Here is a 24,142-nt window from a genome sequence, read left to right on the forward strand (position 1 = left end):
CATAATGGCTACTCTAGCTATAGTATCCTGGAATGTAAATGGCTTTACTTGTATAAACACAAAGGGAAGGGTATTGAATTTTATTAAGAAAAGCAGACTGCAAATAGTAATGCTGCAGGAGACACATTTAGAAAGAAAAGAGCATGAGAATTTGACAAAGAAAGCAATTCAGGATGGATATTCAGCAGAATATCAGGGACAAAAGGGGAGTAGTGATACTTAATGCAAGAGGGGCTTCAACAGTAATAGAAGAAGGAAAAAAGATAATAGTGGTAGATTTGTGGTAGCAATGGACTACTGGCAAGGGAGGAGGATTATGCTATCATGTATTTGCAGTCTACTAAAAACTGCTGTAATGGAACTTAAGACAATTTTGAGAGAAATAATCAGCTTTCAGTAGGGAATATTATTTGTAGGTGGGGACTGGAACTTGATTTGCAATAGTGAGGATGTCTCAGGAGACCTAGAAGGAAAAATACAACAAAAGAAGGAAGACTTCTAAAAAAATATGAAAATATTTGGTGTACAATACATGAATTAAGTAGTAAGAACTTGTGCAATAACTAGGCTAGACTGGATAGAAAGTATATTTCATGGGAACATGTGTATTTAATTGAAAGCTTTGACATACATCCATAGGTTCATAGGTTCATACTAAGCTAATGACCACAAGGGTGTTAGACTAGCTGCGCAATCCAGTCCAGTTTTGTCTTAGAGTTCCTTCCATGTCTATATGGTAGGGTATGTTCGTAAACAGGTACAGAAAGGTTATGGGGTGTGTTAGTTGTGGATTAATTTACTTACAATTGACTTCTGCCCATCAGAGACATGGGGGCCAGGGTGGGGTTGAATTCGCAATTTCCCATTTAATGATTAAGATTTCTTTTGAACAAAGTCAGGGAGAAACTCTTCTTTACATAGATAGGCAGCTTATTCCATAGCATGGGGTTCCTTTGAAACACATATCAGTCTCTCCAGCAGGTTTTATTTATGTTGCAGAAAAACTTCAGATCCTTAGATCTAGTGTTTCTGATGTTGCTTGTTTATGGATGTACAAGAGATCCATCAGAGCTGCATCTGAGGATGCCTTATATGCTCGGTATAGCTCACCTCCAAATAACTTGTAGGAGACTGAATACAAAGATGGGACCTTAAGGCGATCTGTGAAGGACAGAGTATTCATACCCTGGATGTTCCTGGTAAAGAACCATTGAGGGCATTACAAATCTTGCAAGTGCCTGGTTGGGTACATGCCAAACTGGGCACTGTACCCAATGATAGGTCTACTAAGGGTTGAGTAGAGTGGTACTATTATTTCCTTGGACCTGGATGTCATACTCTTGCGTATCAGTTAGGTGACACAGAGTTATTTTCTTGCTATCTTGGCAAAATGTTGGTTGAATGTCAGATAACTGTCTACAAATGTTCCCAGATCCCTATTAGGTCATGTCTTAGGGGTGCTTTATTGATTAAGTAACTAACCTGGGTGGATGCTTTACCAAAGGGCATTATAATTTCTTTGTTTTTTGTTTTTAATCTACGGCTTTTGCACCAGTCATTTGCTTATATTAGGCCATCTTGTAGAATATTAATGTCATGGGGGAATCTTTGATTGCTCATAATTTACAGTCATCTGAAAAATGTGGTGCTCCAGAGGCCTTTGACCTTGAAGTAGATGCGAAATAGGAACAGGTCCAACAGAGAAACCTGAGGTATTCCACTGGTGACCGGTCTCTTGGTGGAGGTAGTCTCACTGATCCTGGCTTCCTGGGTCCTATCTGTGAACCAGCTAGCAATCCAGTGAGTTTTTTAGGGATATATGATTAGTTCTGAGAGTTTGTCAACAACAGCTGAGTGGGGTTTTCATTTAACACCTTGGCCAGGTCAAGATAAGTGGTATGCACCATTTTCCCCTCAACCATATCCATGGTGACCCCCTTGAAGAAGTCTACCAGGTTAAGTAGACTTAAATGCAGTCTCCTTAGGGGAAATGGAGATAGCAACAAACATTACACACCCACATGTACACACATATACACGTATTCCATGGTTGCTATGAACCTCCTAACTATTTAGTTACATAATCTAAGGAGCACTGTACTAGTCTCAAGCATCACAGGAGAACTATTTCAGAAAATGCACTGATAAAAACTAAGATGAAAATGCAGGGAAATTAAGTAAAATGAGACATGGGTACTTTTGAAGTGTTGATTATTGTAAAAGAGATAAAAGAACTGGAAGAGGGAACTTTAGAAAAGGGATGGAGAAAATTACACAGAAATGGAATTTGTGGGAGAAATACATGCAGAACAATGTTCAGGAAGAGGAGTTAGGTTTACAGAAAAACAGGAATTGATTGATTTATGTAATGTTGGATTGAAAGACAGTGTAATGTATAATTTGTTTATATGAGAAAAAAATTTAATATGGTTAGTTTTCTTTTCTATTAATCTTTGTTTGCCTAAGTCTTAAATTATATTTTAAAAAAGGTATAAGAATACTGACCAAATAATTACTATTGTTATTTTCTTCCTCCTTAAGGAATTATTCCCTCACCCAATTCTTGCCATGGTCATTGATTTGGCCAAGGCGTTTGTTAGAGTAAACTTTAAATTTTTATTTTTAGTCTTATCTATATTTAGTCACGTGGGTTTACTCCTGGTGCTCTGGTTTCCTCCCACATCCCAAAGACATGCTGTAGGTGGATTAGACACTCTAAATTGGCCCTAGGCATGAGTACGTGCATGTGTGTGCCTTTTGTGGAAGGTTGGGTGCCAGGCTGGCAAATCAATACTGTAAAACTCCACTGACAATCGTTCTGCAAACAGTTGTTCCACTGTGGTGACCCCTAACCAGGAAAAGCTGAAAGAAGAAGAAGTCTTATCTAAATTTAACTTTCCTGGCAACTTTATTAAATAGGTAAATAGATTCATAGGTGTGTATTAGACTAATGATGACTGGAGCCTTTTTAAGCCTTGCCATGCATCCCAAATCTCTGACAAGTTCTGGTAACCTTGAAAATGTAAGCAGAGGATGGGAGATGACATAGTTACAAGAGGGGCCTGGAAGATGAACCATTTACATGCTGCCTTTGTCCATTGGAGACATAGGTGCCAAGCCAGGGATGAATTTCCTGTTCCCCATTCAATTGTCCAAGTTACACTTGTGTTTGGGAGGAATTCTGCTTCACATGATTGAGGAGCCTGTTCCAGAGAAGGGGTAGTCTCTGGGATATATATCTGTCTCTCCAGCAGGTCCTTATATAACAGGCAAGGTTTAAGTCTTTAGAATGAGTAATTCTGGGGCTGTTTGTTTTGTTGATATGCAGGAGGTCCATCAAGGTGGAGTCTGACAATGCCTTGTTTGTCAGGCATAGATCTCCCCTCAACAGCCTGCAGAAGACAGAATACAGGGACAGGCAGCCTGCATAGGACATATTACATATGCTCTGTATTCTTTTAGTGAGGAACCTCTTTGGACATTCCAACTACTTTATGTGACCGATTAGGCACATACCAAAGGGGAAATTGTACTCAATGATACATTTTTTGAATGTAGAATAAAGTGGAACAATGATCTCCTTGGACCTAGACATCATATTGTTGTTAATAAATTTGACAGCATAGAATGCTTTCCTCACTATCATAGATACATGATGGTCAAAAGCAAAATTACTGTCTATGTGTGTCCCCAAGTCCCTGACTACTGAGTCAATTCATAGGGGTGCTTTGTCAGTATGATAATTACCAGGGTGGATGACTTCCTGAAGAATGCTATTATGTATTTTTTGGCATTTAGTCTTAGTCCATGGCTGTGACACCAGTTATTTGTCTGTGTCTGCCCTTTCTGGAGAACATTAGTGTCACTGGGGGATTCCATGGCTGCTCCTGATTTGCAATTCTCTGCAAATTTGGTCAACCAGAGGCCCTTGACTTTGTCCTTGACGTCAGAGAGGTAGATACCAAAAAGGAGTAATCCTAGGATTGATCTCTGAGGGACTCTGCTAAGGACTGGCTTTTTTGTAGAGGTGGACTCGTCAGTTTTAACTTCCTGCATCCTATCTGTGAGCCAGCAGGCTATTCACTGGGTGACATAAGGGTTTATACCTAACCTCTTTAGTTTGTCAACAATGCCTGCGTGAGGTATTGTGCCAAATGACTTGGCCAGGTCAGTGTAGGCAGTGTGAGCCATTTTGCTCTCTTCCATTGCTTTAGTGACCTTCTTAAAAAAGTCTACTAGGCTAAGTAGGTATGATCCGCCCTTGAAGAAACCATACTAGTTTGGGTCCAGTGGGTCCAGTGTCTCGGGGTTTCCTATGTCATTATTGAGCATTTCCATGATAATTTTTCCATGGCTTTGTATATAAGACTAGTGTGACTTATGGGTCTATAGTTTCCAGGGTCTGTAGATGGCCTACCTTTGTGCTAGGGATGATGGTTGCTGTTCTCCATTTGTGAGGCATGAAGCTTGTTTGGTGGCTACAGTTAAATAATGATTCCAGACATCCCAAAAGGTTATGTTTCATGCTATTTTGAAGGCAGCCTGGGATATTGTCAGGTCCCATTGATACAGTGTTCTTGGCCTTAGAGAGAGCATTGGGAACCTGTTCCCTAGTGATAGTTGGGGGAGTTAAATCTGATATTTCCTGAGGGGAGGGGAGGCCTAATTTACCTCAAATTTGGCTTTGGTAGACTTTATTTGTTCTCTGAGTTGTTTTTTTTTTAGTTTGATGAGAGTGCTTTTATCCTGCTGGGTGCTACACCTTTTAATTTTCCCATGATTTTCTTCCTTCTGTTATACAGCCTATTCATGTTGTGATTCTATCAGGGTGGCTTGTTTTTAAAGTTAGTTCTGTACTTATTCCTGGTGGATACAGTTGCCTCTATGCAGCTATTAACATGTTTGTATAGGGTTTCAGTAAATGGTTCTGTGCTGGCAGCAGTGCTCTCAGGGTTTAAGGGGGGCTTGAAATTTTGCCAGGTTATCACTTAATAGTAAAAAGTTAGCCTTAGATTAGTTCCTGAACATTCCAACATTAGCTGGAGTTCCAGGTTTTATTTTTTTTCAAAGGAGATGGCTCTGTGTTCTGACTTTTGCAGAGTGGACATTACACTTGGGGGTGTGCAGCTCTATGTCATATTAGTGAGGACCAAATTTAGTATGTTTGTGCCCCTGGCTGGTGCATTGACAATCTGGTCCATGGAATTTGTGTGTACAAACACGAGGAATCTCTGCACTTGCATGTTTGGAGTTGTATATGATTCCCAGTTAATAATGAGGTAATTAATGTCACCCATGAATATGGTATTGAATTAGATGGTGAGTGTTAGAGAGGGACCTATAGCTTGCAAGTAAGTGGTGTAGGATCTTGCCTATAGCAATCTGAACACGGAGAAGCTCAAGTGCATCATCCTGCTTGATCAGCCTTGAGGTATATTTATTTTTGATGTAATTCGAGACAGCTCCCCCTTTAGTCCCTGTGTGTGTAGTAGCTGGTCTAAATGTGTGGAAGGCATCATAGTCTTGCACTTCTGGGATGCTGTCTGTGGCTTTAAACCATGTCTCAGTGACTACACAGATGTCAGCATTCTCTAGAGTGAGGAGCGCTTATAGGGAGTGGAGATTCTTGTTTAGACTCCTAACATTGAGCAGTAATACCTTCAGATTTTCTTGGTTTTGATTTGCTATGTCAGAGTTTTTTTCAGTTCGGCTTTCCCTAAAAAAGGCACAATGTGGGAGGACAATGTTTTAGCTAATATTCAAATGCCAATAACCAAAACTGGGAAGACAACAACACAGAGGGTAAAACAAATCCTAGAACCCTATCAATATTCTGACTACGATGGAAAAGAAAACAACTTTGATAAAATAAAAATGACTTTAATGAAAACAAAAGGTTAAGTGCTTTCATTTAAAAACAGTTTAGACATCTTCAGAACCATTAAAACACAAAGCTAAACATACATACATACATACATACATACATCATAAAAAAACTAAAATATATCAAAAACAGGAAGTGCATCATGGCAACAAAGTACCCAAAACCTTTGAATAGTTTAAATGCTTGTTAGGGAAGCACTTATGCCTATTTAGGATCCTGTTCCAGTCCAAGATGGATATAGTCCATCCTAAAAACAATGCAGGACTAGCTCACTACTGGCGAAGTCCTAACTACAGTCCTCCATACCAGTATAGATCAGGCCCTATCCTTTGATTAGCCACCTGATGAAACAAATGATGTAAAGCATTCAAGTTAACTTATGCCATGGATAGCTAACACCTGAAAATATTAATGTAAGTGCTGTTCTTTTATTTATTCATTTCCTGGCCAGTTAGGTGGGCTAAGCCACACAGGACCATTTTCAGACATGGCCTAGACCTTACAACAAAAACAATACAGAATACATATATTGGTAAGTACAATACATAACATCAGTGAAGCAGTATATGTATATTAGTAAGCACAGTACATAAATGTGTGCAGCATTGCAATATAAAAACATCTGAAGATGTATAACTAGCTAGACAAGTACCTCACATGAAGCAAAGTAAAAAAAGCTAGAGGTTCACATAGATCAACAACACTTTACACTACTAGACAGGCACTTACTGACTAATTTTAGAAATCACTAGATGAGATAAGCTGTGTGGAGGTTTGTAGCAAGACACAGTAGTAATGATCTTGTCTTAGCTTGCTTCTTATCAGAGCTTCTTCCCCATTCCTGGCACTGCCTATATAGCTCTGAACCCTTTCCCAGCAATGTCATTTATCCCTATATGAACAGTATTATCCAGTTTACTACACCATGTGGCCATCTACCAGGGTCCTGAACATTCAGCCCAAATTCTTCTCAGCCATGGCAGCAGACAGGCACTGTAGCTTCCACAATACTCCCTTAAATCTACACCTAACAGAACTGTGTCTCCCAAAAGAAACTGTTTCCTTCTCTGTGCATTTCTATGTCACCTGCTATGGACTTCCAGTTTGGAAGTTGCTAGCAACCATCCTGGTCTCTTTTTCTGGTGTCTCATAAGAGGAATCAATCTGTTTCTAGAGGGTCTATATTAAATCATCGGCCACTTAGGTTGTTGAATGCCTAAACGTCGACAACTTAAAATTGTGAAAAGCTGTTTCCACACAGGGAAACAATGCCGTTGGCAAAAGTAAAAAAAAAAATTAAATAAAAATTAAATGGGGGGCTTTGCCCCCCACACCCCCTAACTAAATATACCAACTCAGAGATCGCTCTACATTGTAAACAGGGCAAAATCCATGTAACAGCCAAACAACTTGTTTCCCTGTGTGGAAACGGCCGCTCGCGATTTATTTTAAGTTGTCGATGTTTAGGTATCAATATTTAGGCGTTCGACAACCTAAGCGGGTGACGATTTAATATAGACCCATTTCTAGACACCAACAGAACTGTGGAATAATTTCAGGGATGCACCTCTGTCTGCCTCCTAACTCCTGAAGGCTCATTAAGGGTAATGTGAGACAACTGTTCCTGGTTTTTGGTAACCTCTTTGGTAGGGACTTTTTTCAAGACTTGGGATATTTGTATGGTAAAAGCACTGAATTCTGAAAAAGCAGATTTAAGACTTGTCATATCCATACTGGCAGGAAGGGGTACACCAGGTCACCAAAGGATATATGGAATTAATTAAACACCTCTGAATGTTAAAACTTTATGCTTTCATGGAAAGACTGTATTCACATATTTAGTTTTGACTGATTGCTTACTTTTCTATAGGGCAAGAAAGAACAGAGAAACTCAATGGAATATTAGCTAGTCCATGAATAAGGTATAGAGACTTGAAGCAGAAGCCGCTATGACTCACAAAACCTTCATTTACAAGACCATTTTAACAGTACTGAAGCAAGTGTTCTGTTTGCTAAGTTTCATTTCTACTGGCAATTTACTCCAGATATTCATCACTCTGAAAAGTCATCCATGTCATAACTGCATCTGCTTTTGTTAGTTCATCTTTATTAATGAGGTATGACTGCTAAACATAGCTGTTTGCTTTTACTAGCAGTAGCAGGGCCAAGAATGTGAAGCATTTGCTTGAGTAGCAGAGGTTATGGGAATCAGACCTATGATTGCAAAATACAGCTGGCCCATTATTTTACTCTGACAGCACACTGCCAGCTGTTTTGATTTATTTATTATTTATTTAGTTGTACTTTGTTTACCAGGAAAGTCCGCTGGGCCATTCATGGCCTGTTTTCAGTGGAGGCCTGGGAAGAAAAGCTCCACAATAAACATAACCTGAACTCTTGTGGATATCTGCTGATATAATTCTTCCCTTACTTTCTAGAATGTCTCTCTTGAGGAAGGAAAAAAAAACTGCACACAGTAATATATGTTATAGTTGTGAGCTCCAAGAGTTAAGGTTATTGATAAATCCGGATGCAGAGAATCAGTTAACAGACAATGGTCGCTGTCTATCAGATTTCCTCATTCTTATGTCTCTAATGCTAATGAGCTCTGGGCTCCCAGATTGTCTCACAAACTTTACAAAATTATGAAAAAAGTATATAACAGTTTGCTACACAGCTGTCTCATAAATTGCAACATGTACAATAGGCTGATTAATGGAGTGCAGAATATATTCTTGAATATGCCTCATGGAATACAACTGCAAGTTCTTCACTAGCTCCTCCCCCTACCTTCTTATATTATCTTGTAGTTTAATGCAGAAGATTAAGGATACAAGATGATAATGAGCTTCATCCTGTAATCCTAAATTTAATTCCCTGAGTCATGATTTGCCTACTGTGCGATTCTGATTAACTCACTTAACCAGGCAGGGTTCCTTGGTCTCAACCCAGTAAGACAACCTGATTAGGCAAATAAGGAAAATGAAATACTTTTCTAAGTTTGTAAATACTTGACTGATTTTACATAAAATGTCTTTTCCAACAACCTCTGAACCTATAAAATCTTACCCTCTTTGACCTCCTGTTCCTTTGCAGAAAAAATGGTTCTTCAAATACCCAGTTAAAGGAAATAAATCTTCATCAACAGATAAATAAAACATATTGGCATGATAGATTCATATCCCAATGTATTACCCACATCTGGAACAAGCTTCCATTGCATGTCATGCAGACTAACACCTTTGCCACCCTCAAGATAAAGATAATTGGATGGGCAGTCACAAATCCTCCCAATCTAACTTGCATTGAATTATTTTAGGATGCAGGGGAACATTTTTTTAATGTGGTCTATCGGCCAGGCCTATAATGGTCTGCAGACTGATTGCCCCTAGTACTTACCTATTAACCTATCCACCTCTTCCACCACTAAGTCAATAAGAAAATCCACACATACTTAACATCCATTTAACCACTCCTACCACTGCTCACTCCGAATAATACCCTGCTGATTACTTTGCTCAACCTTTGGATGTTAAGCACATTTTGTTATTCATTCCCGCTTATGCTAACCTTTATAACTTGTCCTTCCTGTTTGTTCAAGACCATCACAGCAATAACAATAGTTGATCTACTGTTTTCCTGTCATCCTTATGTGAATCAGAGATATATACTGCAGTCAGTAAATCTGAGCAGGTGACTTCGGCGGTTGCCAGTGAGCTCTCTACACACACCTGCATCACCGTAACTATAAAAAACACCTTGCTTGCCTGTAGGTACTTTCAAGCTATCTAATACCAAAGCTGTCAGGTTCTATTCTGTCACAAATTGATATGTATCCACCCTATTCTGTAGATATAGCAATGTGGAGGGTGTTTGCACAGTAATTGTTATTATTTTTGGAGGATGGGAACAACCCTATTTCCCCAGTATAAGGGGATCTTTGTCTTTTGTAACCTCTTTTTTAATTTTACAGTTCTGAGGTTATTGTAACTCCAAGCAAGGAGAATTCCCCCAGCAGTGGCTTAATTCATCTAAGCAGGGCTGTAGTTAATTGTGCATTATATATAGCTGGCTTTCATTCAAAAAGATGATTCTCATAGTAGGGGTCTAAAGAAAAACATTAAATTAGATCACATCATAATAGTGACTTCCATAGGAGGATGCATTCCCAAGAGAAAACATAATATAATAATATATATACTGCAGCACAAAATAACAGCTACAACTGATGCCACTTTATTTTGGATTTAATTTTAAATTAATTATGCACTTCAAAAGTCTGTGTCTCCAACTATGAAGATCTTACTTCTTACTCTGATATTCAGTGAAGTAGTTAACCCTTTTATCATGCCTGTAATATAGATCTTACCACATTATGTGTTTGCCATATGAATGTTGAGATAACCACATCAGAAGTGAATCTTAGCATCCATGTCAAGAACACATGATAATGGGATATGATTGGTGAGAGACGATCATAGCTCTTTGTAGTGCATGGAGTCTCATCTACTTCATGTATAATCAGAAAATAATTTTGATGTGTTTTACTGGCTATAATATCCCGTAAAGCACTTAGTGAATGTTGTCCCATAGACTGCAAATAAGGAAAAAGTCAAGGACAATTTTTAAATACTGCCCTAATTTAATTAAGCTACTTGCAGACTGGCATCTGTAAACTTCCTTGGACATAGGAGAAAAGATAGTCAATTACCAAGGGAATGTCCCTTTCCTTGTAAATGACTGTAACAGCACTTAGCGGGCTGTGTAACATTTCTTACACACCTTTAAAAGCACTGTTATGGTCGGCCTCACTCTACAGTAAAGTGTAACTGGTTTATCTTTTTTTTTTCGATTCTGGAGCAAAATCATTCCACTCCATGCACTACAAATTTATTAATGAAGATAGCTTTTATAATGAAAAAAAAAAAAAAAAAAAAAAAGAGTTTCACTCAAGACACATGCAGCATTGTGGTGCATAAAAGAGAAACCAGCATTCTGAATCTAAATGACAAAATGCTACATCAGGAGCCAAAAAGCTTTTTTCCTAAAGAGCTAAACTTGAAATTCAAAGGGACCATAATACAAAGGTTAGTTTTGTTGCCTCACGGTGCATGGTTCTTGAATTGGTTTTCATATGGGTGCCTTTTGTGCGGAGCCTGCATATCGTCACTATTTCTGTGCAGGTTTGCACTATGTGCTCTGGTTTCTTTCCACATCCAATGCCCATAGATAAACAAGTGATCTTCCAAACTACTCATAGGTGTATGAGTTATATGTAAGAGCATGGATGCTTCCTGCAATAGACTGGCATCCTATCCAGGATTAGTTTCACTCTTTATCATGAACCCATTGAGAGCTAGGTAGGCTTTGTTTCCCTTTGTTCTTAAATTGGATAAAGCAAGTAATTAGGGAATAAATGAATGAGTGACTCTATGAATGAATGAGCGAATGAATTAATGAATGGCTTTAGATGGAAATGGATTTTTATAGCCTGATCTATACAGAAACAGCATAGTTTCAAATCAGTCACTGAAAAATAAAACAACTTAGCCTTGCTCTGAACTTAGCACCCTTTGAGTTTTAGGCTAAATGCAGTTTTATTTCAGTAGTTATTTCCTAAGCACCATACAAAATTTCAAGTAATGTACATGAATTTGAACAGTGAAATATACAAAAAGAATATAACAATTTGTTTTTGCATTACCTCCTGCAAATGCATGCTGAATGCATAATTAATCCTACTGAGACCTAAATACATCGAATAACCAAAAGTAACAATGTCAAAATGTAACTGTTCCATGCAAACAACCTGATAATTAAAGGTTATTATACTGATTTGTAAGAACATAAGGCCGGATTCATAAAGGTTACCACAAAGTGTATACTATGTGTATGCTTAGTGTAACATTTCTTAGTAAATAGCATAAGCATTGGGGTAGAAACATTCTTGAATTCAGAAAGCATACACAAAGTGTACACTTTTTGGTAACCTTTATGAATCCGGCCTATATTGTCCACAATAAAATCTATTAACTGAATGGCTATCTATAGAACTTAACAGTTTTAAAGTACCTAAGTCCATGCAAAAGCAACATCAAACAGCTCCAGAAGAAACTAAAAAAAAAAATGGGTCTTCAAAACAAATTATAGCATGTGACTCTCAGTAAATGAAGATAAGTCTGAATAGTAAAAGCAAAATGTAAACCGAAGGTCGTCACAAATCACCAAAGAGGATGTAAAATGCTTTAATAAAAAAAACAGCTGTAAAGCAGTTTTCACAAGCACTTCATCAGGTATATGTTAAACAATGCTCACAACACAATATAAAAACATATGAGGTGGTCTTATGATTAAAATAAGAACAATCATTGGTTCATAGCATTGTAAATAAAAACCCATATACAGTATATAACGTCTTATCTTAATTTGAAGTCTGTCAACATATTTGCCTTTGTTTTGCCATGGGTTTTAATGCTTGCAGTACCATTTAATACTGGATATTTATCAGCTCTGATCAAATTAATCCAATATTACTGCGGTGGTGGGGCTGCGGTAGCATTGTCACCTCACAGTAAGACGTTGTCCTGTTCGATTCTCAGCTAGAGCATCTTCTGTGTGGAGACATGCATGAATGGGCGTACCTTCATTGAAGGTTGTGTGTCAGGGCCGACAACTCGGCACTTAAAAATCTACTGCCAATCATTAGCGGACTGGAGTTCCACTGTGGGGACCTCTAACCGGGAAAAGCCAAAAGACACAACATCAAATTAATCTAATGAAAGACAACACTTTCCATTTTTGTTTTTATATCACTACCCCTTCTATTCTCAAGAAATGTTTCCAGTACCATAAATGTATAACTTAAGTGTGACATTGATTATTATAATATGTTTATAAAGAGCATTTATGTTTATCTGTCTTCTGATATCAGAAAGGTAATTACAAATGTGTTTATTTTAGTTTTTCCTATGTAGAAGGCTCAGCAGGTATCACAATTTCACCAAATAAACAACATATTTGTGTCACAATCTGTGTAGCTCTTACATGAATAATTTGTATTAGTTATTGGATGAATAAAGAATTTATACTTGCATATATATTTCCATTAAATGCATTTATTATAGCTGAAGCAATCTCCACCCCCATGATGACCTTCCCCTGTGGAATTGTAGCAGTGTGCATAGGCATGCCCATCCTCTCCTGCCAAATCTACCAGGTCCCTGAACCATTCATCAGACTCAGATCACCTGGTCCATAGTCAGGGCTTTATTTCTTTTTTTTTTTTTTTTATTCCAAAGTTTTTTATTGATTTTTCAGTAACAATCATTTGAACAACAAATTATGATAAAACTATGTACAGATTTTACAAAGGCCTCAGGCACTGTATGAACTGTTATAGATACAAAGAAGGGTACACTATTCATTTATTCATACTTTCAAAGTGACTAATTTGATGGAGATAGATCTAAATTCAATGACTGAATAAGGGATAAAACTTTTGTCTAGGGGTTGTTAGTCCATTTTCTGGGATATATTCTTGCTTCTTTAAGTTTTATTTCCATTGACACTACTTCAACCAAGAGGGTCTTGAAATCTTGTAAGGTTGGAATGGAGGGTGACTTCCATCTTCTTGTAATACATGTTTTGGCTGCTGCTAGGATTGTCCAAAGAAGATACTTATTTTTATTATTCAATACAATAGATTCATTTACATTCAGAAAAATGAACGGTTTTGGATAATATAAAGGAATCAGTAAAGATGGCTTGGAGAAAATTTTTAATATCATTCCAAAATTTCTTAATGTGTGAACAATCATAAAAGATGTGAGACCAATTGGCCTTGCATTTTAAAGAGCATCTCCAACACGTCACCTGCTCCGAGGAGTTAAATTTAGCAATCTTACTAGGTGTGTAAAAACCTTTATGCAAAAATTTCCAGAAGAAAACTTTCCACATTTGTAAGTTAGAGGTTAATTTAAGAGAATGTAAAATATTTGATTTATTCATAGAAGTTAGGGACAATGTGCAGTCTTTAGTAACAAAATCCCAAAACCTCTGATTAGGAGTAGTCTTATAAGTAATAATAATTTTATAAATTTTTGAAATTAAATTTTTCCAATTAAATTCACCATGTAGTATTTCATTCATAAGAGTTATGCACTTAGGTGGAGAGTTAAAGGAAGAACTCTGTATTGTTCTGCACAAATCTGGAGTGAATGGAAGCAGACTATTGAGAACTAGCCAGTCTGATGATGGTAGATCAGAATTTGTGTATCTATGGTAACTAAATTCTTTGTGCAGTGAAACCAGCATGTAAACTTTTTCCTTTCCCAATAGCTGAGTGTATCTAGACTAATATTATCGAAAAAGTTTTTTGTAGCTTTAAAGGGGAATAAAAGCTGGATCCATATTTTAATGTCAATATTGTTATTTACAAAACTTCTAAAGGACTTATAGATATGATTTAAGTAATCTAGGTTAGTAAATTTGATAGTATTATACTGTATATTAATACAAAGTATATACCAAAGTTTGCTACTTAATTTGCTTAATTGTAATTTTTGTATTAGTTTATTTTCATTTAGGATAATACTTATATGTAGTGTTTTCCAAGCCGAAGAATATTTGGGATCTATCCAATTTAATATTGTTTTTAGGTTAGAGGCTTTGATATAAGATTCTAAATCTGGAAAATGTATTCCTGCAAGCTCCCATGGTCTGATATGATTGGTTAGAGCTATTCTATGCTTTTTGGGGTACCATAAAAATTTTAATAGTGTTTTGTTTATTTCTTTTAAAAGTTTTTTTACTGGGTAATACAGAAATAGAATGATCTATGTAATTTATTTTTGGCAATAAGATCATTTTAATTAATTGTAATCTATCTTCAAAATTTAGATGTAATTTATTCCATTTCTCTGTGAGAGTTTTTAGTGAGTTTATAATGTTTTTATAGTTTGTGTTTAAAGTTAGGTCTATATTTTCACATAGATCAGTCCCTAGATACTTCAAAGAAGAAACCTGTTTCCCAATTATTTCATTAGTAGTTGAATTAGTATTATCATTAGAATTTTTTTTATTTAAGAGCATATGACTAGATTTGGAGCTGCTAATTTTAAGACCAGAAATATAGTAACATTTTTTGACTAGCATATCTAATTCTTGTAAGGATTCTTCGGAATTTATTAAAGTAAGCAAGATATCATCTGCAAATAACATTATCTTGGATTTAAATTGATTATTTATATTTAGGCCTATAATTTTAGGATCTGACTGAATTGCCAAAGAAAGGGGTTCTATTGCTAAAGCGAATAAAATCGGAGACATTGGGCATCCCTGTTTGGTACCTTTAGTAATTTTAATTAATTCTGATGTAAATGGGCCTGATTTTACATATGCTAAATTGTTATAATAGATATTTTTTATAAAAGTAATGAATTGAGTGGGGAATTTATATAATTCTAGAATTTTAAAAAGATAATTCCAGTTTAATGAGTCAAAGACCTTCTCAATATCAAGAGTGATTAAAGAGCCTCTTGTTTGTCTCTATTTAGGATATCTATAGTAGTTATAATTCTTTGGATATTATCTTGGGTATGTCTATTATAAATAAATTGCGTTTGGTCTTCTGAGATGAGATGGGTTAATGATTTCTTAAATCTGTTAACTAGTATAGACATTAATAGTTTGTAATCATTGTTAATCAAAGAAATTGGTCTATATGATTTGCATACATGAGAGTCTTTATTTTCTTTTAATATGGGAGTAATTAGTGAGTATCTCCATGAGGGTGGAATTGTACCTTGTAAATAAGATTCATTTAGGGCTTTGTGTAAGAGTGATATAGCAGAGAGTGGCAGAAGCTTATATATTTTGTTAATAATACCATCTATACCCGGTGATTTATTATTTTTGCTTTCTTGAATTTTGCCATTAATTTCCTTTAGAGAGATTTGTTTCTGAATCTCATTAATCTAAGTCTCTGGTAGATTCTTAAATTATGGGAAGTTCGAGCTATGTTCTGAAAATTCATGTTGAATGTCTTTGTTTTTGTACTGTTCTGAGAAGTGATACTTAAAGGCATCCAAGATATCACCAATATCAGAAACTTTTTTATTATTTCTCCCTTCGTGGAGTATACTCACAATATTATTTTCAATGGAATTTCTTTTCACTCTCATTGTTAAATTACGCATATATTTTGAAGATACAGAGAAAGAATTAAATTTTAATTTTTCTAGGGCCAAGTTGGTTTTATGAGTTAAAATGTCATTATATTTTTTCTTTAAGGATTCAGTTTCTTTTTTCTTGTGTGGAATGGTTCTAGTATTATCTTTATTAATTTATACAATTTGTTTTTGTATATTAGATAGTTCTGACTCCCATTCCTTCATTTTATTATTAAGCCAAGTGATAATTTTGCCATATAAATAGGCTTTCAATGAATCCCAAAGTATTACTACATTTACGACACTGGTTAAATTTGTATCTAAGAAAAATTATATCTCTGTATCAAGCCAAGGTTTGAACTGTTTCAATTTAGTAATATATACTGGTATTCTTTTAGTGAAAGATAGCTTTTTAAAAGCTGTTTGAAGATTAAAAGTAAGTGCATTGTGATCAGACATAGGGCATGGGACTATTGTAAAGAATGATATTTTTGTTTTTAGATCCTGGGATATAAATACTTTATCAATTCTGGTTTGAGTCCTGTATCTAAAATCACAGTGGGAAAATTCTAATGAATTATAATTTCTAAGATAAAATAAATCAAATAACTGTAAGTTATCTACCCATTTTTTAAGATTTTCCTTATAGGAGTAATACAAAAAGGTCTCTTGTTAGTAGTTTCTGAGTCATTCAGCAAACAATTAAAGTCACCTCCTAAAATCAAACTACCCTTAGAATTGTTAGTGATGAGTTTTAAGTGTTTTTTTATTGTTGTTACCCCAATTCCCAGAAACCAATAGACATTGACCAGTGTCCGAATTCTATTACTAAATTTTATTATAATAATTGATAAAAGTCCTTCCTTATCTTCATAATTATACAAAATTTGAGGAGAAATAATGCTTTTCCTCCATAGTGTTAAAACACCTCTGGTCTTTTTGGTGTATGAGGAGTTGAATAGTTTTAGGTATTCGTTCAGGTTCATTTATTTTGAAGTGGGTTTCTTGTAAAAATATTACTTGTGCTTTATTTAATTTAAAGTATTTTAACAGGTTGAGTCTTTTCCCTGGATTATTTAATCCATTAATGTTTAAAGAAAGAAAAATCAAATCCATCTTATTTATTCAATGTTTTAGAGTGTAATAGGTATGATAACAAAGTAGTCATAATATTTAGGATTTGCGTACCCTTCTTGGAAAGGTTATATTTTAGCGATGAGGTGCTGATTCCCAATATAAAATACAATTTAATATCAGACTGAGGCCTAAAAAAAGAAAAAAATATTTAAAGCTAAACGTTTAACAATCAGTAAATCCATTAACTGACATGGAATGCAAAACATTCCTAATCTGACAGGAAAAAAATCCAGTCAGATTAACCATCACTTCCAATTTTTTGGAATACGTTTACCCAACTTGAGGCTCCAGAGTATGTATTTTATGAAGTTCTATAGGTTAATTGATATGAGCGAACAACAATATATTGATATAATATATAGTTTGATTATATATAGTACAACTAAATTTCACTAATAAGCCATTGTTTGATTAAGAAATACATATCCTCACTTCTGTATGAATTATTATAGGAGCAAAGAATTTACAATTTGATAATGAGCATGTATAGGTGATATTTATCAATTAAGGTCTCAAAAGAGCATCTGAATACATAAAATTTCCAATAATTTAAAGATAGGTAAACGTAACAGTGTTAACCAGGATAAATCAGTACAGTAGTATATCAGCATTTAAAGTATTTATAGTAACAGATATTACATGTAACTAATTGCTAAAGCATTTCTCTCACTATGAGGTGTTATGTGATTATCACTCCTCTATATAGTAATTTCACATATTTCCCTACTGCTACTAGTTAGTAACAATATTACAATAGTATAATCATAAGCAGGACATATGGAAATGGGATGTATATTTAGAAATGATGATGGTTGACAGAGGAGATACTGCTCAAGCAATTCCTATCACAAACTCAATAAGTTCATATAACCATGGAAAGACTCCAACAATAATTAATAAATATAAATGTACTTTCTAACAAATTATGCAAGGTTTTATATAAAGAAGCATGTCTTAATATTTCATCAGCAATTGAATAATCTTCACTATTGTAAGGTAAAACTTGGTAGAGTCAACACTTTCGAACATATTTAAATGCAGAGTGATTACTCATTCAAGAAAAACTCTTATTTTTTTGTACATGTATATTTACTTCTTTCATCTATATTTATTTCCTCTTTCTATTTCTCTTTCAGCCTTCTCTTAATGAAAATAAACATTTGCTATATAATCCTTAGCATTGTCATTACATTCCTTATGTATTGAGTTGAACATTTGAGCACTGCACAGTGAGCCCCCATTATTACATAGTTAATCTTCAGCCTTTTACTCAGGTCAGACTTGGTGACCTAGTTAATTGCAATAGTACTGTGTGTATAAACTTTGTTTTCATCATAATAGTTGTTTCTTTTATATATATATATATATATATATATATATATATATATATATATATATACCTGTTCATATTCGTATGTATCCTTATATATATAAACGCATATTTATGTCTACATATCATTACGCACATATATGTTGATTTACATTCTCTGTATTAATTTTGTCAATAACCAAGAGAGCCTTTGTGTTTGAAAGAAAAGTTTGAGAATGGAATTAAAGGAAAATTCCCCTTCTTAATTGTTATTATAGTTATCAGACAATCTCTCGTAACACGTCATATACTGATAAGTATATTAGAGTCTATATTGCAGATATTATTGTGTGTACATAATAAGGTAGACTCATTTTCTTTTAACTCTTATTTCAATAAATGTTCAAAGAGTTCTAAAATCACATATCTAACTAGACATCTATCTACTATCCTTTTTCCTCCACTATTGTATATGAGGACAACAATCCGATAGTAGTAATCCTCTAGGGCTTTAACATTTTGAAATTAGCTTAACTTCTTTATTTACCAAGTGCAGGATGGAGATTAATTGTAACATCACTAAGCATGGCTAATCAGAAATGTATTAATATCTTGGATATTTGTGCCTCATGGGCCAGCCCCTATAACAGTTATATTGTATATTTCCTCAATAGCTACACTGTAAGGTACAGCATAGTTGTACCAAATGAAGCAGATATCCCAAATCAAAACTGAAAGAGCCTGAGTCCAAATGTGAAATGATGGTACTAGAAAATGATTTTATATGCTCCCTATGACTGTCCTTACTGTTTTACCCACTGGGAGATTTTAAACAGGAACAGTTTAGATGTGTTAGAGCCAATTGTAACTAAATATTTATAGTATATTCTATTAACTTGTCACCAGATTATTATGACAGCTTTTCATCACAAACTAAGGTCTTAGTACAGAGTTTTTACGATTTCTATGAGTCATCAGAACTTGTATAAACATATATTAGTTACTGTCAGCTATGTTGTATAATGTATGGGCTCATATCTGTAACTTATACTTGCCCTAGAACCCCTTAATAGGTATGAATTAATAACAAATACCTGATTTGCTTTCCTCCTCTCGTATTCATTTGTGCACAGCAGTGATCAGGGTACTAGACATGCTTAATGTATGTACAAATTCACAGGTTTTCACAATATATCTGTTGTATTATCTATGTGGCATGTTCAGGATGGAACAGCATCTGTTCTGATGTTATGCTCATGTTACAGTCGGGTTGTGAATGGTGGAGTTCTCTACTAAAGAAGATTATGATATAGTCAAAAGCAATACTGTACTTAGATGCAAAAATAAGCATAAACTGATTCAGGCCTTTTCTTAATTAACACAGATGGATATACTCAATGAAGATTACCTTATCTGATGTTCATGGCTCATTTTTCACAGTTGTCATAACCATTTTAGTTTGTCATGTTAACTTTTTTGATTTATTGATCTAGGATTTTACTATACCATTCTAGACTATACCATTGTTGCCTCACAGTAAGAGGCTCTCCCGCTCGACTCTCAGCCGGATCGTCCCCCGTGCGAAGCCCGAATGTCCCCCCCCATGGTCGAGTGGTGTTCAGTTATTTCCTCAATAATGAATATGTTAGTGTAAACAGCACAGTGTGCCATAGCATTTCCTCATTCATGTTACTCAAGAGTAATAGCATTTTACTAGAGGCTATTTGAATGATGAAGATTTCTAGGAAATCCATAAACTAAACTTTTTCCCACAACAAGTTAGCCTTCCGTGCCCCACTTTCATATAATTAGTCCAATACCACTCAAGAAACAAGCTAGAGAGGGACTGGCAAGTCCCAATGGAGTGAAGCATTTGCCCATCTCTAAGCTCCATTTGTCATTAACAGCCAGAACTTACAAACGATGACAGCTATAAGCATTCTTCCATTCAACAGAAAGATTCCTTTTTTTTTCTTTTTATTATCTTTTCCTATCTATTGTTTACAGAATACTTTCATTTATATATATATATATATATATATATATATATATATATATATATATATATATATATACAGTTGCTTGTGTGTAGACTAGAGTAATAATGTATTTAATTATTAGTGATATATTATGTAAAGCCAAATCTATTAATTTTTGATCTGTTAATTTCCCAAACACTAGTCTTGAGGAGACTTGTAATGTAGCAGTGATGTCATCGTCATCTACATAGTCCCACCCTGGTTGCCACAGAGATCAGTTTCTAATTAATTTTACTTGGATCAAATTAACAACTCTAATAATTTCTAACATTTAGTTTGATGTCTTATTTGCGTTATGTTTCACGTAACATCAGGTTGCTGAATCAGTGAGATAGGCAAATGAGATCTCTGCTACACGTCAGCAACACTCATACAGCTGGCCACGGATTTCTAACACAGTACGCAAAGGCAACTCAGACGAGCTTCTTAATGTTAAACAAAGCTCAGTATACAGGCAGCCACGAGAGTACTTGAGTGAAAAAAAAAAAAAAAAACAAAGGGAAAAGCAACTTTTGAATTCAGTGCAGTGCTCGAGGTTACTTTCCTCACGAAAGAAAGAAATGACAGTTTGGAATGTTAAAATGCTAAGCTGGAAATAAAGTCGGGAAAGAATATTATGATATGTTGAAGTCATATAGTGACAGAATGCTTGAAATGACTTCAAAAAAAAGGAAAATAAATAAATAAACATATAACAAGAGTTCTTTGCATTGTATATATAAAATCAGATTCTGAAATTATCTAGTTCAGATTGCTAATTAAACGGACAGTTCTAAAGTTACCTGTTTCAAAACTCTCCCTACACCACTTCCCTCTTCTTCCCATAACAATGTAATGGAAGGAAGGAAAGACAATTCAATAAATAAATGAACGTATGTGTGTAGGATTCAACTAGCTATACACCCTAGGTATCACTAGCAGCTGTATCTAAAGACAATTCAATAAATAAATGAACATGTGTGCAGGATTCAACTAGCTATACACCCTAGGTATCACTAGCAGCTGTATCTAATAATAGTAAAGCATTATTAATTTTAGATTGCAAGTTTTATAAAGACATATGCAAGACAAATAAAGTGATGATACATACTTCTTTAGGTCTAGGTTTCCATAAACTTTTATGACTTAGTTTGATCTTTGAGAGAGTTAGGAAGTCCAGTAATTTGGCTTCAGTTTTCAATTTCTTCTTTCTTACATTCATCCAGTTGTTTTTCTCAGATGATCTTTTAAGGGTCATAGATGGTGTCCAGCCCATACCTTCTGGGATTGTAATGATGTTATTGTTTTGGATAAAAGAAACAGCTTCTTCTATATTGTTGAAAGATCTCATCTCATTCTGGTGGTAGATTTTGATTTTGGCTGGATAGACTAATTATGCTTTAGTTTTATTTTGCTTTAAAAACCTTACCAGTGGCCAAGAGCTTTTTCTCATTTCCAGGACTCTTGTGGAATAATCATTGTCTAGCCTTATTTGGTTTCCTTTAAAAGAAAAGGGACTTTTCCTCCAAGCTGTTCTCAGAATAAGTTCTTTATCTAAGAAGGATAGGAACTTCACAACAATAGATCTTGGAGAAGCATTAGGGGAAGAAGAAATAGGTTTCCCTATGGCTCTATGTGCTCTCTCGATCCCGTAGGACAGACCTTCTTTTAAGTCTAAGAATTCAGGCAGCCAGGAATTTAGGAAGGAAATAACATCTTCTCCTTCTGTTTTTTCAGGGAGACCAAAGATTCTAATATTTGTTCTCCTCTCTCTGTTTTCAATGTCGTCTACTTTATTTATCAGCCAGTTATTTTGTTGCAGTATGGTCTCACAGTGAGATTCATCTTCCTTAAGCCTTTTATCTATGTCATTCAGTGAAGTTTCAATGTTCAGAATTTTGGATTGTTGCTGCTGGAGGATTTCCTTCAGAACATCAGTTTGTTGTTGACAGTTCATCTTTAAAGTTTCAATTTTGTCAGTAAATCCTTCCATTTTTAAATACAGTACCTGGAGAGTGGTAGATATAGACTGCATCTCCTTCCTTAATGTGGAATCAGCATGTGAAGATTTTGAGTTGCTCATCTCTGTTTAGTTGCATAATCCTTAGTTTTGACAGGAATTTTTTTAAGAAAAGGCTCCAAAGTTGAGAATCTAGTAGATTATAGATTCCCAAATAGACTGTATAACTTTAAGGAGCTGCTAATAGAATTTTAAATAATAATTTTCCGTTTCTTAGTAACTGATATGGAGCTTAAGAAAAAAAGCTGTTACCAGTTGGCCATCTAGGCTCCATCCCCCCAGGGCTTTATTTCTGTATCTGACATAAGCTTACATGTGGTTTCTGAATTTCATTAATGCCTTTAAATACTAAGCATTCAGGAATATGTTAGAAAAATGCCTGATGTGCGCAGACACACACACACACACACACACACACACACACACACACACACACACACACACACACACACACACACACACACAAGTGTATCTGATGGGTAGAAGTACCAGACTGCATACTTACATGTAAATTTTAACTAGTATTGCTTTTTTAAATACATTTTAAATCTGTTTTTAGTCATTTATTTACTGGAACTATAATCATGAATTTTAGCAATTTGCTACACAGATTCTGGACCTAATCTCTCTAGTTTCACAGCTGCAGGGCAAAAGCATCTTTAGGAAGTTATGCATGCTCAAGACTGCCAAGAAGTCTACATTTAAGGCAAAGTTTGAGATCAGGTTTCATTTAAGTCCTACCAAATTAACCAGAATACCTAACCAAAACTGTTCTCTGTGATGCTGGCAGTACAAACTATATATCTTTTCCCATTTTGCAGGGTTATATTTACCTTCAATTTCTCCTCCTCACTGAATATCAGTTTACTTGATAGGTCCGTTTTTGATCCTGCCAACTTTCCCATCTTCTCCTGCAGCTCATTCAGCTTAGTGTACAGTCGTTCATTTTTATCTCGTAGCTGTACCTAACACAAAAATGCAATATAAGTCTGTAACATTGCAATGAATCCTAAGAGACAGTCTGGTTAAAGAACCAAAAATAAATCTATTATGTAGCAACAGTTACTGCGATTATACATTTCTGCATTTCTTCTTGATTTATTAATCCACTTTATCCCAAACAATTTAGTTGCTCAGCAGTCTTGATTATGCTAAAAAGAATCTTCACCTTCTGATGAATGGCACCTTATATAGTTATTTAAAGATTGTCTTAAATTTTGTTTCCAAAGTGAAATTCTGGTATATTTTTAATAGTAAAATGTTTTGTGTAAACTGTAACACTTGAAGAATTTTATACAACAAAGTAAATTAATTGTACTCAAAAGGACACCATTTAACTTCATGGTTTGGCATGCATCCTTAAATCTAATTTATTTATGTTATTTATGTCACCCCATTCACTAAAAGAAAAAAAGGCTGGTAAGTGACTCTGTGACTACAGGAAAAGAGAAATAGAATTAGAACAGAATACATATATCACGTGTGGGCTGCATATGCTGGGAAGGTTCTGTGGGCTGGCAGTCAGTGCTCCAATAAGCCAGCTTTGCATTTTCTTCCTCCCCATCACACATACTCATACACATAGCTTTTTAAACAAATGTTTGT

General features: G+C 35.1%; 1 protein-coding gene across 1 annotated transcript in view; it reads right to left on the bottom strand.

Annotated features, from left to right (window-relative positions):
- The window catches only part of CCDC78 (coiled-coil domain containing 78), a 739,645-nt gene that overhangs the window by 410,009 nt on the left and 305,494 nt on the right, over window positions 1–24,142 (bottom strand). Inside the window, exon 9 of the mRNA XM_044089297.1 lies at window positions 23,371–23,502. Coding sequence (XP_043945232.1) covers window positions 23,371–23,502 — 132 coding nt within the window. The remainder of the gene's footprint in view (window positions 1–23,370; window positions 23,503–24,142) is intronic.

The sequence above is a fragment of the Protopterus annectens genome, chromosome 12.part0 (genome assembly GCF_019279795.1).
Source record: "Protopterus annectens isolate FY-2018-M chromosome 12.part0, PAN1.0, whole genome shotgun sequence".
Taxonomy (NCBI): domain Eukaryota; kingdom Metazoa; phylum Chordata; order Ceratodontiformes; family Protopteridae; genus Protopterus; species Protopterus annectens.